Source organism: Nesoenas mayeri, assembly GCF_963082525.1.
Source record: "Nesoenas mayeri genome assembly, chromosome: 2".
Lineage (NCBI taxonomy): Eukaryota > Metazoa > Chordata > Aves > Columbiformes > Columbidae > Nesoenas > Nesoenas mayeri.
The window spans coordinates 136,740,856-136,759,543 of record NC_137543.1 but is presented as its reverse complement, the minus strand read 5'-3'; the positions used below and the strand labels follow the sequence as shown (position 1 = coordinate 136,759,543).

Below are 18,688 nucleotides of genomic sequence, written 5' to 3'. Positions count from 1 at the left end.
CTGCATTTTAAATGTTTGAAAGAGCTAGTGTTTTGCTTTGTTTTAAGCTATTAAAGAGATTAAACTCTTTAATTTGAAATTACAAGAGGAAGACTGCAATGATTTATTATTTTTTCTGTTCAATTACATATTAGGGTGTTGTATTTTCTTAAGTTGCTGTTTAAAATCCTAATTTTTGTTATTTTGCATGAACAGTACATGGCAAACAGTATCCTCTTTGTTCTGTTCCACTCTGAACTGTTAATGCAGTCGTTCAGCCAGTTCGCGGATTGGGTCAGAAACAAGTCTGTCAGTCACTGGCAACTTGGAAATGTCTTTTTAGCCAATACATCTGTCCTGTGGAGTAAAACTTCTAGGGACCCCCAAATCCCTTGTTAATCCTTTTCTTGAGAGATTTTGGCTCCAGTTACAAGAGAAAAGCCTTCTTGAGAATGAAGATTGAAATGCCTTTTTTTTTTTTTTGAGTGGTCTCTAAATCCCCATTATTCAATCTTTTTCCTCGCAATATCATAGAAATCCTGCAAATGTGCACCAGTTTGTCCTTCTACCTACATAATTGGAACAGGAGAAGTCAATCAAATAGACATTCAGGAATGAGTACAGTTTCACTATATACTTGCTTAAAACATAAAAAGGCAAAAAACCCCTTGACCAGACTCTTCAAGACTGTTCCTCCTATTGTATCTGTAAGTCTACTGTTGTAGTACTCAAGAATCATTGTCCAAAGCAAGCAAGAGCAGCACTACCCCTTTTCATGCTTGTAGAAGGTGTGACAGGAGAGAGGACTTTTGACGAGACACGTGGCACAGTCATCGGCAGCCGCTGCTGTGGTCACCATGACTGAAGCTTTGGGTTATCACTCTTAGTACCTCTGTGAGTCACAATTCCTTAACATTCATGTTTCTGTTTCTACTTTGATTTCCCATGCTGTGTTCCCATGTACTTCATTATTTAAGAGGCATTCACACAGACACTTCTGAATTACTGGTTCTGTAGATTGTTGTAAAATTATCAGATACTCCTTTGTAATGCGAGGTCTAGTTTCTGTATCTCCTTCAGACTAGACTACTTGAACCCTGACTTTGGGGCTCTTGAAAGGAGTCCTAGGCAGAGTAGGATATCCATCAATGTGAGTCCTTTCAAGACTCTTTAGTATATCTGGACAAAATTGTTTTGATGTTCATATTAATTTCCTAAGAAAAATCTGAAGTTCTTCAGGATCAGATAAGACCTAAGCTTGAGACTCATTTTACTAGTAGCTCTGAAGGTGAATCAGAGGGTCCTGTTGTTTCTCCTCAGTTCAGTTGCTAATACTCCACATCTCATGAAACTGTTGTGGAATTTAGTACTGGTATTTCACGATGTCATGACTTGGCTGTCTTGGGTAAGCAGTTTAAGTTATAGATGAACTTTCAAGAAAAGATAAGAGATATTACTGCAAGAATGTTATCTCACCTTTAAGCATGAGAGTGTCGGAGTTAGCTGACATTGGTAATGTGAGATGACAATAGTTTTAGGGACGAATGAATCTTATTTTCATTTCATGTTTTTTACTTGAGAGGAATCTGTGTCATCTGAGAAGTTCTTAGGATAGTTCTAGTCTTTTTAAGCTGGATATATCCATGCGAGGATATGAGTGGAAAAGTTTTGGCCAGATTTGAACTGCATCTGCCAACTGCTGAGAGATGGGGAGAAAAGATGCTGACAGATGAACTCTGCTGGATTTAGCTGAAGCAGATTTTATAATGGTACCCGTACTAGCTGTCAATCTTGCTCTTCTGCTGCAGGTGATTTTCCTTATTGCACGCATGGCAGAAGGCATTATTTAAGCTAAAATGGACTGTGAACATGGCTTTGAGATTACATGCAGGTTAGCTGCCTCTGTGTTGGATGGGAAGGAAATCTCTTCATTTTAGAGCTGTAGCAGATGGTTTTATTTGAGCCCTATGTCCTTTTCAAAAGAGCTGTCATGTGTTAGTCTCTTACTAAATTGCATTTTGCTGGCAGAGAAATGGAAACTTCAGTCAGTCTAGGTGGTATAACTAGAATTCTTTTGGCTTTCAATGCAGCACGCAGAACCATCATTTCATGCAGGTTTTTTTAGTTGGTTCCTGCTCAGAGGTAGGATCACACTGAATTTCACAAGCTATAGTATTCAGGTGGCCCCTTGTGTCATTTTGTGTAACATCATTTAGAAATAGAAATGTGTAGTAAAAGCCCCATAATACATACCACTAAAATTCATGGCATATTTTAAGTAACACATGAGGTATTTTGCCTTCCTATGAGCATACATCCCACTTTTGTAATGTCTAGCTAACTTTTCAAGGTAACATGATGCTGCTTAAGTGCTGCGTTCTTTAAGTTCACTTGTTCTGGAAGTAGAGCTGAGTTCCTTGTGAAGTGTCACTCACATCACTGAGGAAGACAATTGTTCTGACTTACTGCAGTAAAATTTGTTCATACACTTGGATGCTGTCAGATGAGGTATAGTCTGAAACTTGGGTAAAATCAGTCTGTAATTTTAGACATGTTTGAATATTGATGAAGCCCTTCTGAATGCTGAAGTCTGTTGGTTGACTTCAGGAGCTGTGAAGTGCTGCAGATAGTGGATGGTACTTGCTGCTGCCTTTTTTTTTTGGTTATTTCGACTGGAGAAGGCTATTTATAATAGTAGCCCAAAATCCCATTGGTAATCAAAGTCTGGGGAGAATTGAAAGTTCTCTAGTTAGCTCCCTAGAGTAGTGAGAACCTAGACTTATAGTGAGGTGAGAAAAAAAGCAAAAACAAGAAGTAAATCCTGAGAGCAGTTTTAATATTTAGAAAACAATTTAAGCTGATCTGAGCCACCACTATTGTAGTCCTGTTCAACTTTGCTCTCCATGGCATCCAGTCATGTTTAGGTACATTAATGTACAAGACAGTTTGTCAACTGCTAATTTGTAGAAGTTCCTTCAAATTTCATGCTTAATGATCTAAGGATTTATGTCATAAAAGGATCAGAGCCAACACTGTTGTTGAGTAGACCAGCGCTGCTGCAGACCCATTGTTCCTCCTGGCTCTCCTGTGGTTGTTTCTGCCTATTATGTTATGCCAACTCTGCCTGTAATTGGGGAGACCAGTTTTTAATACTTTTTTGGGGTGTGTTTCAGTTTTCTGTATGTTTAACTCGGTGAATCACTTCACTGGATGGGTTCACACATCTGTGCATGCCATCTCAAAGTAGATGGAAGGAGTGCGGACAGCAATGGAATAGAGTTGGTAATAAATCAGTGTTAACTTGGATTGGTTTATGCAGTTGAGCAGTAGTGTTCTCAGTTTCCTGTAATTCAAAGAAATACTGAGGAGTAGCAGGGACTTAGAAGACTGCATCTTGAACTTTCCTCTTCCTGGCTTTAGGTTTGGTGGTGTCCTGCAGTTGACTTCCCAGATTATAATGGAAAAGTATAAACTTTTTTGGTGGTGTTTCCATTCAGTTATAGTGGAATTATGTGAGTTTTTAATGTTGGGATTGCTGTTGCATTTCCCCTGAGTGTAGAACAACACAAAGGCTTTAGTTCATTTTCTGGTTGTATATGTATTATTTGTGTGTTTTAGGCTTGTGTTTTCTTGTTTTATTTTGCAGCAAGACTTTTTAAATGTAAAGTTTACAAAAAACACAACTCTTATTCCCCACCTTCAGACATTGTCTTGCCAGTTTATGTGAACACACTTAACTACTTACATATTTAACTAATTTCTGGTAGTTTTTTGCATGTAACAAGTATCTAACGAGGAGAAATTTTCAAAACTCAGGCTACTTGAGAGAGTAGCATAGTGCCCTAGCATGACAGTGAAGGTTGGGCGAATGCTTTGTTAGGTATGCACCTTTGAGGTACACTCGTATTTCAGCACAAATGAAAATACTGGTTTCACGTTTAGAATTTGTCACCCTTTTTTTGGATTTCAGGCCTTGTTTAATAGTTCAAAAACATTTCTTAAAATGCTAATTTGTCACAATTATAATCCTATGAGGACTGTTTGAAATTTTAGGGATTTGATTTATAGATAAGGCAGTCAAAACAATTATATAATATAGAGGCACCATAATACACTGTCCTGCTTCCAATTCATGACGTTATTTAGAACTCTTCACCTAAAACGAGTTGCTCATGAAGTGTTTCAGTAATTCTACATTTCTCTAGAATGGTCTGTTTTAACATTACCATGTACATACGTTGTACTATAAACATGCCGTACTAGCGCAAGCTGTACCCTAATAATTGTGTTTAATGCTATATAAAGCATCAGTGGTGGAGTCTGTATTTTGAGATCCAGCAATTCTAGATGATACACAAAGAGAAAATGTGTGTGGAGGCTGATGGCCATGTTTGGGCTTAGAAATGCGGTAGAAGGTCCACTCTCATGTTTTGAGTGGTGAGCGAGAATTTTGGTGGGCTGCATCAGTGCATAACATGCACTTGCATTGAAATTAATCTGGCTCGCAAACTTCTAGTGGTTGAGATGAGCAAGATAGAGAGCAGCTGTAATATGGGGTGCTGATTGGCTTATGTAGAGTCTAGAAAACGAGTATATGAAGTAATTTTGCCTAAAGGACAAAGCAAGATAATCCAACACACTGTAAAGCTCTATTGTGCGAAAGAAAAGTCTTGTGAATCACCGTAGTCTCTGCTTTCCAAATAAAATGCAAGTGTATGGGGAGAGAAACACAGAGGGGAGTCAGGGCTGGCAGGCTTTGTGATGGGTGACGGCAACCATGGCAGCTTTCAGCTTGCCTAAGGCCTGTATTGGGGTCTTGCAAATAATATGGAATGGCATACATGAGAGCAAGAAGTCAGATGTGCATCTTACTAAGAATCATAATTTTTGTCATTGTTTGTGTTTTAGTATTTAGAAAGCTAAGCAAGCTGACTTAAAGGGGGGAGGTCGGGCAGGCAGAAAAAACCAAAACAACAACAACAACAAAACAAACAACAAACTATACTGATACTACATTATATTTTCTGTTTCTGTATGTCTGACTTTCCTGAGTTGCATCATCACTGGATTTAAATTTGCTTGATGTTTTTGGTTGATGAAAACATATCACATAAGTAGCCTGGTTCTTTGTAGATCTGAACGCTTGTGTTCAGTGCTGTTTTTTGTAACTGTTAAGTTTTCCCTTTTGTATTTTTTCTCCCTTGTCTAATGTTATTTGCTTTCATGTGATAGCACTCTTTTCAGCTTGGCATTTAGACAAAGGTTTCTGACATGTTCTTGCCATTGTGTGTCATAGCTAGCTTTTAACACTTCACATCAAATTTAGCCTGACTTTTTTGTTGATTTTGTTCTGATTTTCTACAGTGGACAGGCCAAAATCCCAGCAAATCAGAACTTCTGGTACCATAAGGCGAACTTCTTCTTTGGACACAATTACAGGACCTTACCTCACAGGACAGTGGCCACGTGATCCCCACGTACACTACCCTTCATGTATGAAAGATAAATCTACTCAGGTAAAAGCTGTAAAACAAGACAACAGAGATATTTCGTATAATTGATGTCTTCCTGATAAATACTGTTATCACCTGCTCTGGAATCTTAGCTCAACTTAATTCCAAAGAAATGTGGATTCACTTAATTTTTTAATAAATATAAAGCCCTAAAAATAGGGTACAGTAGTGCTTTTTAATCAGTGTCAATTCAGTAACATATGTGACAGAGAATATTTTTATGCTTTTAGAAAACAGTTGGTAAAATAACTTTCTGTATGTGGGCAGTTCTGTTGAGGCTAAATATGTAGATTTCAATCTCAGGCTTGTATCTGGTATATTTTGAAGCTGCTATATGCAAAATTATCCTGTTATTTAAAAAACCCAAAGATTCTATAATAGAAGTGGCTGACAAACTTAAGATTTTACTAAATTGTAGTAATAAATCTGTATGTCTTTAAAAGTGTGTTTGTGGGGGAGGAGAAGGAGAGAGGCTGCTGTTAAGAAGAATTGATCTGTTTGTCACTAGAAGGGAAATCCAGAAGCAGCAGCCGGGAGTAAGTAATGTGGACTTGAGATGTTCCCTCTGCTGCTTGGTAGCAAGAAAGACAAACAAAAATGCTCTGTGGAAGAGATGCCTCTTGAAGCCAGGCGTCAGAATGAGAGCCTCACCACCAGCTACAAAGGGAAGGCTACTGAGGTTATTACCCCTGGCTCCTCCTCAGGGCTCTGTCCTGAGCAGGAACCCCTGGCAGGGGGGCTACTGTGGCATTCATAGGGCTCTAGTGCTCTTTGGCTACAAAGCTGAATGGTTTTTCTTGCCTGATTCTTCCTCATGCTGGAGCTTGTTGCCTACAAGGTTGATCCCTACCCAACAGGTATAAAATATAGAATTCTAAAAAAACCCAAATTATTAGCAAGGGAGTGCATTCTGGATTTTTCAGTAGTGTTATTTGGATATAGAGTAAGTCATCTGAGCTTGTGTTCTAAACTAAATTGGAAACGTGAAGAAATTATCTGTCTTTGGTTATATTTTCAATCTACAGGCCAGGTAGGGATGGCTTTTAAATTGGTTTTCCATGTCTTGTACCATGATTCTTTCCATTGCTGTCATGGGTGTCCTGTAAAGAAAAATGGTATTTCTGTCATCCTGCCTTTTGCCTATAACTCTCTTTTGCCATTAAGAACCATTCTAATGGAAGTTTATGTTGTTAAAATGTATATGATACCATTAAAATATCAAGGATTTTCTGTCATAGCTCCACTTGTAGGTGTAAGTTTTGTTTGTTTTCCACTGACTTGCAATATACTTGTCTCCCATTCTGCCACCATTGGACAGAGCAAATGCAGCAGCTCTTTACATTGATACTAGGTTTTAGTCTTCTATGTAATACTGAATTTCTCAGGACAAGTTAGAATGTATAAATAATTTTCCACATCTCTAAAATATACCGTAATGCCACCCAGGAGGTCCTGTGATGGGGAAAGAATAAGCATAGAATGCTTAGAAAAGAAAGAAGATCTGTCTGTATGTTCTAGAAATCGGGTTTAATGAATTTGGGAATGCGATGATTTAAATTGTTCCTGGAGACATTTAAAAATTGTGGTGGGAACCTTTAAGAAAATGCTGTCTTCATATCCTACTCATTCATTTTGAAACCAGCCAGCCAGTTTTAGCAAAAAGGAAGAGCAGGCAGTTGTCTTTACTGTCATGAAAGTTCTACCTAAAGAGATCTTAATCCCGGATTTACTTCCAAGGTAACTTCCTTTTCATAGTTTTATGCCTTGAAGGTCATCTGTTTTGAAGCTATAATTTCAAGAGATGTTCAGTAGCATGCTTTGTAGTTACTGTATTTCTTAACCCCTCTCTCTTAAAACATACATCCGTATCAAACTTTGCAAATACCCTTATGAATAGAAAATTTAGAATATTTAAACATTCACAAACAAACCTTTTCACCAGTTACAGAAAAGAGAAACAAACTTGTTCTATAAATATTTGAGCTCCAAGCATTTGGCAGTAAAATTGCTTTCCTAGTGAGCTCAAGTAAGTGTTTAGGTTATTTGACCTGTTGGCTGCCGTCCTTCGCCTCATTCAGAAACAAAGCTCAGGGAGGAAAGAAAGAGTCGTACCTTTTCAGCATAATCCAATTTAATGGAGGGGAAAGGAAGTACTGTTGTCAGTACAAGGTGAAGTATTTTTTTCAAAGGGGAAGGGCAGGGAAGTTTCATGGTGTGGATTTGTGGGGATATCTTAGCTGTCTTTTATGCAAAAATCAAGCATTTAGCAATGCTTAGTTTGAGTTGAAAAAAATGTCTTGACTACTTGGAACTATATGAATATGTAAAATGCGATCGGCACAGTGAATTCCATTTTTTTGAAATAAAATATTCACTAGGGACGCTTGTAGATTAACTTGATCATAAAATATTGACTTATGCTTTGGTTGTGTGGGTTTTTTGTTATTTGAGTTCTATGTAGTTTGAAGTATAGCTGATTCCAAGAACTAAAGATGAGATCCAGGTTGTTGATAGGATGCATGAATGGCAAGTTAAATTAAATTAAAACTTTCCTCTTTACCTGAGTACCAGCACAAATACTTCCACTACTTCATGTTTGGCTACGTAACAGTTTAATTCATGGGAGTTCATATAGATTATAGTAGCTAAAAATAATACCACTTGGTAGTTTAGCAGGGTGGGAGATGGTAACAAAGAAAATAAATAAAACCAAGATAATGAAAATCAATAGTGTTTTTTTGGTATGAGCATGTTGCATTGGAGGATTAATTGTTTTACTTCTAAACTCATGAACAATACTGTCAGTATAACTTAAGTTGTAGGTGGAATAGTTATTTCTCTTTCAAGGGTACTTATTGTCCCTAATTAAACATTAATTTAAAATCTTCATTTTTTTTCAGTTTCATGTAGGTGGTGATTATGGCTGTTTCAAGTTTCTTAGAATTCTTGGATTAAAAAAAAAAACCAACCAAAAGTCAGATTCTGATCTTTGCTGTGATCAGATGAACCTTTAATGAGTTTTATTACAACTTCTTGTTTCTCAGTTAAGTTCTTTGAACCTATGTAGTGCTTATGAACAAAATATTTCTTCCTTGTCTAAAATTAAACCAGGATTAAAAAAAAAGAAGGGTATTATAATTTAAATAGAGGAAACATTTTTTTGTGTGTATGTTTTAGTTCCTGTTGCATCTTGGAGGGTAATAACTAGTTTGTATATGTGTGTCTCAAGTGTTTTGACTGAAAACACTGAAGAGAAGTGAGGTTGTTATGTTTGCTTTTGGAAAAATGTGCTGTGGCACTGTGCACTGTGATATTTGTACAATTCCAGGTCTCAGAATTCTGCATGCATTTATACGTGTGTGTGTATGTGTGCATATGCATGCAACTAGTTGACCTCTGAGAACCAGCAAGTTTTGAATAATCAAAGGTATGCCATTTTATTTAGTAGTGTTTTAAGTATTTTGGAAATGTAGGGAAACTTACTATTATAGGAAGTTATATATGTTGATATACTTTGTGATCCCCTTCCCAATTTCTTCTACTGTCCTACTTCCCTCTCCTTTTCAGTAAAATTTGAACTCTCCTTAAGACCATTTAAAGCTCAGTATAGCTTCCTTCTCCATTTTTTCCCTCTCTGTTGGAAGCACTGAGCAATTTTGTATACTTCTCCTTCATGCTATACATGTAAGAATTTATGCCTTTCTAGCTTGAGGAATAATACAATGTTGAAATGGATATGCCTGACCTCAGGATCTTCAGAAACATTTGGATAATCACTATAATTTATTTATATAATTATTTGGCAGTAGCTAAATAACTTTAAAGATTTTTATAAAATTAAAAAGGAGAGATTAGGGCTAAACATGATATTGGTGTCATAACAAAGATATTGCAAGTTAAAGAATCTGTGGAATCTTTCTCAATCTGAACAATACAAAGAAAAGAACAAATGACCAAAAATAACCAAGTGGAATATGATTCAGTGATTTCCCGCTCCCCCCACCCCGAATTCTTAAGCTGGACTCCAATATGACTGGATATGCCTTGTTCATTGTATATGGCAATTACAAATTGCACAAAGAGACATGAAGAAAGTGTGCAAAATGCCTGTCAGAATTTTTGCTTCTCTAATCTTAAAAATAATGTGGAGTTATTAAACTGGAATGCTTGGGTAAAATACGTTTTTGTTCTTGTGTGTAGGTCAAGGCTTTAGTGTAGCCATCTCTCATTAGTTGTCTGAATAATGTTTTATTTCCTTTTGGGTAGAGATTTTGTTGCTTAAAAATTAACATAATAAACCAGGAGGCTCAATTACCTGAAGCTTTTTTACTGGTGTATTAGTTAACCATTGTTTTCATGGGATATTTTAATGACATATGTTAGGGGAAAGGACAAGGAGGGAGAGATGTCATGTAACTATGAATTTGTCATTCTGACTTCTCTTAACCTGTCTGATGTTTAAGAGGAGTTGTCACCTGTAGTCAAATTAACTTTTCTAGATCTTTAGGCTGTTTTTATAAAATTTCTAGAGGGCCTTTGAATGCTTTAGAAAACATCTGAAGACTCATCAGGCTTTGTCTGCTAGTGGTATTGTTGCGTTTCTTTTGAATGTGAAAGTTTTTCAAAAACATTATTGCTTCCCCTGTAAAAGTAAGACTTATGTTCTTAATCTTTGCACCCATCCCCCAATGTAGTTAATCTGGAATGCAGGCTAGGTATAGTAATTAGAGTGAAGGGCTGGCAATAAAATGTGAGATATTTAGAGTAATTCAGTCTTATTTTAGGTTTAGGTGGGTTGGTACTCCATGCAGTCATTTTGATCTAAATGAAGTGGAAAGAATGTAGGTGTATATCCCTGACATAGCTGGAAAAGCAAGGCAGAATTGCTAAACACGTTGGAAGAAATGCTAATCTCTACAAGGCTGGGTGAGTTAGAACAATGGTGGTTGTGATTTACATTAAGACTGAGGAGAACAGCCAGATGTGGTGTTCTCAGCATGTCCTATCCCGTGTGCATGCTTTAAGCATTGTGTCAACTGGGTCTGGGACCATGAACCTTCATGTTTTGGAATATCAGTGATTCTCCTTCTGAAGCCACATTATGTGTTATTTAGTGTTTTCAAGGTTCTCCTCCTAAAATGTTCTAAATCTTAGTTTCTGAATGTAGACTTGCAGGAATAGTCCTTCCATTTCATGGAGTTCGGTTCATACTTAAGTGATGCTGTAAATTTGTTTCAGCTCTGAAATATTACCAGCTTCACAGATAGTGCCTGTGACCTCTCCTACTGTGTTTCTGACTTGAGGTACATCAACTTTGGTTTTGTTTCTTCAAATACATTTTTCTTCAAATACATTTTGAGTTACTTTTTTACTTCCATTATTTTTTTAGTATGTTTAACCCATGGGAGATACACTCGCAGCTTCAAATGGAGGCTTCCATGGATAATCTTGTTTTGTGAAAGTTGTAAATAAAGATGGGAAAGCTATTTTCATGAAATGTAGTGTATCAAGGGTGCTGTACACCCCCATCTTATTTGTGATGTAAATGACAACATTCAAGTGAGATAACCAGGTGCCCATACATGAGCTAAACTTAAAAAAAAGCAGAATTTCTATTTGAATGTAACAAGTGTGGGGTTTGTTTGAGGCTTTTGTTTTGTGGAGTTTTTTTTTGTTTCTCCCCCCTGCCCCCCTTTCTTTAAGCTTTTGCTTGAATATGAGAATTTGGGGTTACAAATCCAAAACTTGTCTTCATATAATGTGGGTTACAATGTATTATAAGCAGCAATTTCTAGGGTTTGAAGAAGGCTGGCTTGCTATAATATTATAGTAACGTAACCTTTCTCTTTTTTTCCATCTGAGTAAAAATAGCACATTAATATAACATTGCCTGACTTGAGTACTGTGCTAGGAACATCATATAGTATTTGTAGTCTAATAACTGCAAATAAAATTGAGGGACACAGTCTAGCCCCTGTATACTGATACTTCTATGTATATTTTTAAAGTTTGTGCCCTGACTCAATTTACCAGAGTAATCTTTGTCTCAAGGGAGGTGGTATTTGAATGGAAAAGAGTGTCAAAGTATATTTGAGAAATGAAAAAATTCAGTATTAGGTGAGTGGATGTTTTATATTCTTAATTTCTGATTAAATCAACTGCAATATAGGGATTCCCACCTCTCTCTACTAATAGTCAACAGTGTTGATTAAGTTGTTTGGCTTTGTTCTTATTGTCTGGATCAATATCTGTGCTTATTAAAAAATACAAGCAAGCTCTTGCTTTCTACATTTTTTTAACAGTGTACTTCTCTTTATTGAGAAACTCACTTAGGCTTTTTAGGTGCTTGATGCCTTTTCTGTTCTGTTTATTAAGCTGTAGTTGAAAGCCTATAAGCTTGTAGTGATCCCTGGTACACTCTCCTGCACTACAGGTAAATATTTAAGTACCTGAAATGCCTGTTTCTATTGTATTTCAGCCTGGAGTTGTTTCCCAAACTATGGAGCAGTGTTGTGTTCAGAATACCCTCTTTGGAAGAAAAATTTTCAAAGAATTCCCTTTGCATTGATTTCATATGAGAGTATGGTTCCAGCTGTACTTAGAGTATAGTAAAATAACAGAAGAACAATTTTAATTGGAAAATAAATCAAAATAGAGGATGAAAGCCTATGATTTTGAAAAAGGAGCAAATTTCTCTCATTTTCTCCAGTTCTTTAGAAATCTGTAAGCCACCTCAGCATTTAAAAAAAAAATATTAAAAGCAATACAGTGTCTTTCACATGAATTTCAGGGAGGTGGTAAGTACCCAATCTGCAAGAACAAGTAATTATTTAGAGTGTGGCTCTGCTAAAATGCAGAGAGGATGCACACACATGTGCATGTGTGTGGCAGGGGCTCTGATTTGGGTGACGAGAGTCACAGGTTGCCTGACTGAGGGACTCCCATGTTTTCCTCATAGTTTTAAGTAGCTGTGATAACTCTTTACTCTTTTTACTGATTTTATTTCATAACCACATTATCTTCCGGCTTATTCCCCAGACTCTACACAAAGAGAGTCATATAATAAATACACAGAACTCTTAACTTTTATAAAGACTTGTTTTTTCTTTTCTGGGAACATGCAGCAAAAACCTTGTTACTGATGTTTTCCATTTTGCTTTCTAATTGCTGGGTCTTTGGTGGAAGTGTTCCTGATGGTGTAAAAATAGTGGAGAAAAAGCCCCACCAGAACCATGGGAAGTGCAGAGCTGGCAGAAGACACAAAATGACTTAGCATATTAAATATTGGCACTTAGAAGTGCCAGGCTGTGGGCCGTACAATACTATAGCTATGAAGGTATAGCCTGTGGCCTGAAGCTGCATGTCAGTGCCTTATGGTTCCAGGCCTGGCCTGGTGGGCTTGGCTTGAGTGGCCTGGCCACAGAGGGGGCTTCCACCTCCCTTCACAGGGCAGCAAGGGTGAGGAGCTATAGATAGTGGTCTTGTGGTGTTCTCCAAGGTGATGCTCGGCCTCCTCCCAGAGCACAACAGTGTCTGCCATGTGTGTGCATGTTACAGAAGTTTCTAGACGCTAGAGGGGAAGCAAGAGTTAGGAAAGCTGTGAAGGAGCAGGGTTTCCATGCATGAGAAGGAAGTTCTGCAGGGAGGTGGATCCCAGATCCTACCTGTCCTGCTGGGCTGGGGTCCTGTCTCCTTGGAGAAGTATCAGCAGTGGTCCCCTCCTTGAAAAACCTCACTGCTAAATTCTAGTTGCTTTTAGTGATATTGGTTTATTTCTTGATGCCTTATTGTGAAATACTGAGCTAATACTAGTAGGAATTGCTGAAAGAAACCCCTTTGTTTTTTCTTTTAATTAATTTATATAGGTGCTTGTAGCCCTGAGTCTTACGTGGTTCATACCTTGAAGTCTCCTCGGATTTAGATGTTCCTATTGCTCCTCTGACAGCTGGTGACTCTTATTCAGAAATGCTGGTGGATACCCTCAATTTTCGTAATAGTTTTTTGGTGAATAAAGAGGAATTGGGAGACCTGGCTTCCAGACCCTTCTCAGTCTTTGGCATTTAACTTTATAGCTCCTACATCCAAGGACAGTCCCTGAACTTATGGGCTTGCAGACAAGGCTAGAAAAGGCCCAGTTTCCGCTGTTATGCTTGTGTAGGTTGGTGCCAAAAGTAGTAAGAGGGGTATCAAACTCTGTATCAAGTCAGAGTTACCAAGAAGGAATTGATTATATGGCCCAGGGATTAAGGAAAACAAGTGGGAGAAGTGAATCCTGGCTTTTGGTCTCTGAGTCTATTTTTTTTAATCTCATGGTTTTCTAAACCGTCAACTGGGTGAAAACTAGAAATGGATGCCAAAGCGCACATGGGGTAGCCAGGTAAGGGTTTTTTTATGATTGTCAGGCCTCTTTCCTTCTAAATACACATTTGCAAAGCCTTAGTTTTCTAAATTGTGTTTATGTATTGAGACTATTACTGCTGCATATCAGATTCTGAAATTTATTCTTCACGTATAACGCCTGAACTCTGACACTGCAGAAAGAGTAAATCAATTATTTGTGCCGAAAGCTTTTCTTACCTGGAGAATTCAGTACAGTATATTTTCTTTTTATTTTTTTCCCTCTAGACCCCTAGCTGTTGGGCTGAAGAAGGAGCAGAAAAGAGATCACATCAGCGCTCAGCATCCTGGGGAAGTGCTGATCAACTAAAAGAGGTGAGAAGTTTTGCACAGTGGAGACTTTTAAGTTTTGAGTATGCCCAAGACATTTTTTAATCCCTATCTGAAGTCCAGGAAACTACACCCTTTCCCTCCCCTCTGTTGCTTTTGAAACAAGTTCTACTTAAACCTAAGAGTTGTTTCAAGACTGGTTGTTATTTTATGCCTGTTGGATTTCCTCACTTCCTACTACAGTGTTGGCTGTGACCAAGTGGCCAGAGTGTGTGCTGAGGAACCAGCTCGTTGCTTCCTAATTTTCTGCTCAGAGTTACCTTAGCTACCTTTCTGTTCTTAACCGCTGCTCTCCTGAAAGAGGCAAAGCTGCTATGTTAGCGTATTCTTGTTTGGAAATTTCATTCAAGTTTAAGGGTAGAGATAGAGAGGACATCACTTTCAGAAATTAAAGAGGAGGGTAAATGTTGATACAATGATGGTATGATTACTTGCAAAGCTCTTTTAATCATACATATTCTGCTGCAGACTACAGTTGCAACTAGAAGGAGCCCACCACAAGTGAAGTGGATTTGCATCGTGAGAAAATAGATACAGTAAAATGGTCTCCATTTCAGCCAAAATGACAATATTTCAGTTTTTGTCCCAGTAAACTCTGTTCTCTTCAGAGTTCTTGTAACTCTGGCTCTGTCTGCTACCTAATAACTACAGTCAGCCTCATGCTGCTGTCAGGAAGGGTGCAACTTCTCTTCAAGACCTACACCTTTCTTTTTAATAAATAAATCTTGCAGCATATTCTCATGGGATGGGACTTTCCCCTGACGCTCTGGGCGTTTTGCATGCCCTCTTCTCATTCCCTGTTTAATAGGACATGTCCTATTAAAAAACGAGGAGAAATGTGTAGGTTGTCTGAGGAGATGATGTTACTGGCAACCTGTAGTTTTCTTCCAGACCATCACTGATAGGAGGAATAGTTGTCAAAAGCAGTAATGTAACCTGAATTTTAAAATCAGGCGTGACAAATACAGAATAATCTTGTATTCCAGTGGTGGCAGTAGCCTTATGTTTAGAACTGAGGACCTGGGCCAAAGAGAGGTCAATCCAGAAAGGGTTGTCTATTCCTGTCGTTTTGAGTACCTGTTATGAAAGCCATCAAAGCTGATTTGTTAGAACAGAGGTCTTCAGTTGTCTGGGTGCTTTCGTCTGCAGCTGTGAGCAAGCACTTAGAATCACAGATTAAATTCCCGGAAATTAGTGCAGGAGTTTTGTCTTAAAAGTTTTGGCTTAAACATTACCTACCAGCACAAAGGAATTGTAGCAGGGGAAGGAATAGCATCTGTATTTCCAGGATAATGCTTGCTTGCTCTTACTGAGAGACCATCCTTCATCTTCTGGCAGTTCCTGATCAAGTTCTGCAACAAGCAGCTTTTCTTCACCACAGGGCTGTGACTGCCAGTGATAGCGAAACCTTCAGCATGTAAGCGAGTCTCTGCCATTTGATAACAGTGATCCATTGTGCTAGGCTGCCATCCTCGTTATGGACTAAACCACAAGAGAAATACAAGGAATGTGTGGCCGATGGATTTCACGGCTCCTTTCTGATAGAACACAGTAATGGAAAAATGGGGTGTGTGGAAGGGAATTATTTCTATACAAATTTTACAATGGTTGTTCATCCCAAAACCTGTCCTTGTCTTCTGCAACTTATAGTTCTTCCCCTTCCTCTGTTTTTCTTTCTCCAGCTTCTCAAGCCAGTTTTCTTGCCCTTTGTAGTTCCCTGGGTTCATAGTTCCCATGTCGTTCTGCATGCTTTATCCAGCCAGTTCTCGTCTGTCTTCCTTTACTTGAGATCTTACTCAGTTATTTTCCATCTCCTTGTCTGTTCTGTCTCTCCATTGTTTGGCTTCTATTTTATCCCTTTTTCTCTCACCTGTAAGTCCTGGTTGCAGCTTCTCTGACTGGCTACTTAATGCCTCTGTGGTGGGTGTTGAGTTTGTTCAATACCAAGAGTATCTGCACTCAGTTTGTTTGTGCTACAGTAACTGGCAGTTTTGGGAAAGAAAAACTCTCTGGGGCAATTCTATTCAAACTGTAAAGCCCCACTAGAGACAGAATTGCTAGCAAATGCTGCTGCCAGTTCCAAACATCTTCCTTGAACACGTCCAAACTGAAATTTTTGCTAAAACTTTGCCAAATGTAAAGACTTTTCCAAGGGAATAGAGGGGCATGTTCTCACCACAAAGGATCCTCAGACAAATGTTTGGCTTTTTCTTCCAAACTTTGAACAACAGTTTCCCAGGTAAAAAGCTACAATAATGTGTATTAGCACATAAAATGGGAAAATTATTTCCATCCCTCTTCCATTTTAATCTCATTTTTAAAACCACTCTCATACCTGTGCTGAAATCTCTGATGAGAAGGGGATAGGAGAGATGAATGTTGCATGGTGGACTTCAGAGAAAACTTGACAAAGGTATAGGCAACTGAAAGCAAGAGCTGAAGTAATGGAAATAAAGGAATCACCTCTCCTGGGCAACTGCATTTGTTATGAGTAACACAGGTAACAGTAGTTCTGCTCAGCATTTTCAATTGTTTCCCATATCATTTGACAGTAAACAAGTAGGTAGCTGTTTACAGTTTCCTTGGCTTGTCTTGGCAGTTTGGGTTCATGTTTTCTTGCTCCAACAGTGGAATGATTTCTAGCATGTATTTTTTGTCATGTTGATACTGTAAGCCAGCCAAATACTTGTATGCATAGTTTTAATTGGTTTTGATAGAATATTCAATGTGCTTTTAAGTTTAAAAAAATATTTTTTCCTCGCTTAGTTTGAATACTATTACAATTAAATGCATTTATTTAACACAACTGGGAACTCTCTTTAAAAGACTTGCATTTAAAAAAACCCCTAAAAATGAATGTATAGACTTAAGATCCCAAGGAAGCAAATGAATTTTGTATTACCACATAAAAAAAACTTTGGGTAGCTGAAAATTTTGTCCTTGAACTGAAACAGTTGGGTGTCAGGACTGAATCTGTCTAGGAGTGAAATAGGCAATGCTTGCTTTCTTGTAGTGGATCTGTTAAAAAAGTTTAAAACTCCTCAGCTCTCAATATGAACTTTGTAATGATAAAGTGTACCTTTTTTTACCACCTTGACAATTTCTTTTTTTATTCTGAAGGGTTCTACTGCTTGTTTTTATGAAGTCTTGAATATAACTTGTAAGATAATGCCAGGGTGCTTTAACATTATTTTAATAGATACACATCTAGATGGGAGATAAAGATTGCTATCAGAGTCTTTGTATTGGACACAAACCAAGTAGTGGTTTGAACCACTGGTGTTTTTTCCCCTTTCAACTGGAATAATTACTTTGAAATTCTGTTGAAGTTGAATAGGGACAATTTAAGTTATAGCTTACCATGAACTGGAATTTATCCAGCGCTGGAAGAACCCAGAATTTAAAAGAAGTAGTTTTCAGTTCATGTGGGTTTTTAAAGACATCAGAATTTCAGACAACTGATTTTTCTCTTCCCTTAAGCACTTCTGTGTGCTGCATCTGTTACACTGACACCAGGAAACTCCTGTTGCAAGGTCCCTTTTGCTCTCACAGAGACTTGAAAAGGACTTTGGAATAAAAGAGAATCAAATATGAGAGCCTGCACTTTTTATGTGCACTTTCATATACCAATAGAAAGATTGTGTTCAAAGGTTTAGGGTGAATTTCTAATGCTTGTTTTACTCTTTGACCTACTGATTAACTTGTTTGTTAGCAAATGGTTCATGAATGAGTTAGAGCTCACTCTCATTAATAAGGAGTTTGTGACTTGTTCAGCAGTAAAGTTACTATGTTGTGCAGCCGGAATTGTAGAAATGCAACCTGTTGGCTGGTAAATATTAATGAGCACTTGGACAGGAATGGTGAGATGTGATCTGTTTCTGGGCACACGAGGAAAATAATGTCCCAAACCCTTTCTGTTTTTTAGCAGCCCCATTAAAATTGAGTGTTTTGTTACTGCACTTTTGTTTTTTCCTGCTGCATAGCACGTTATTCTTTTCCCACCTTATATTCCAAACCGAAATACCTATATTGCTGCCCAGAATGGTCCAGTGTCAGAGAGTATTTACACCGTTGTAATGGTTGGATCTTCAAGTACATGTTTTCCTGATACCAGGCACTTGGCCTCATTTTCTTTGCAGAGCAAATTCCCTAGCTGATATTACTTGCATCTGTCAAGTGCCCAAGAGACAAGATCTGCTTCTTCTTTGACGTACTTGGTAAAACAGGTGCCATGAAGGCATATGTTTCATACCGCTTCCTCACTGCACAAGTTATGTCTGCTTTCCTGGGAGTAGTGTACCTCATACCTGTCGGCAGCTCATTTTGGTTATGTTTGGTGCTCTGATTGTGCTTCTCTGCTGCTTAGGGAGAAGGTGAAGGTAAATTTCCAGGAAGCTAGCACAGCTCCCTGTTCCTCTTAGTAGTTGTGGCTTTGAGTTTGAGATGGAAAATAATTGGCAATAAAAAGA

At 38.0% G+C, this 18,688-nt stretch overlaps 1 protein-coding gene across 4 annotated transcripts in view; it reads left to right on the top strand.

Moving 5' to 3' along the window:
• Positions 1-18,688, top strand: part of GLCCI1 (glucocorticoid induced 1) — a gene marked incomplete at its 3' end in the record, with an annotated part of 53,562 nt that overhangs the window by 14,761 nt on the left and 20,113 nt on the right. For all 4 annotated transcript variants that reach the window (XM_080339171.1, XM_080339172.1, XM_080339173.1 and 1 more), the window contains exons 2-3: positions 5,344-5,495; positions 14,118-14,204. In XM_080339171.1, coding sequence (XP_080195297.1) covers positions 5,344-5,495; positions 14,118-14,204 — 239 coding nt within the window. The remainder of the gene's footprint in view (positions 1-5,343; positions 5,496-14,117; positions 14,205-18,688) is intronic.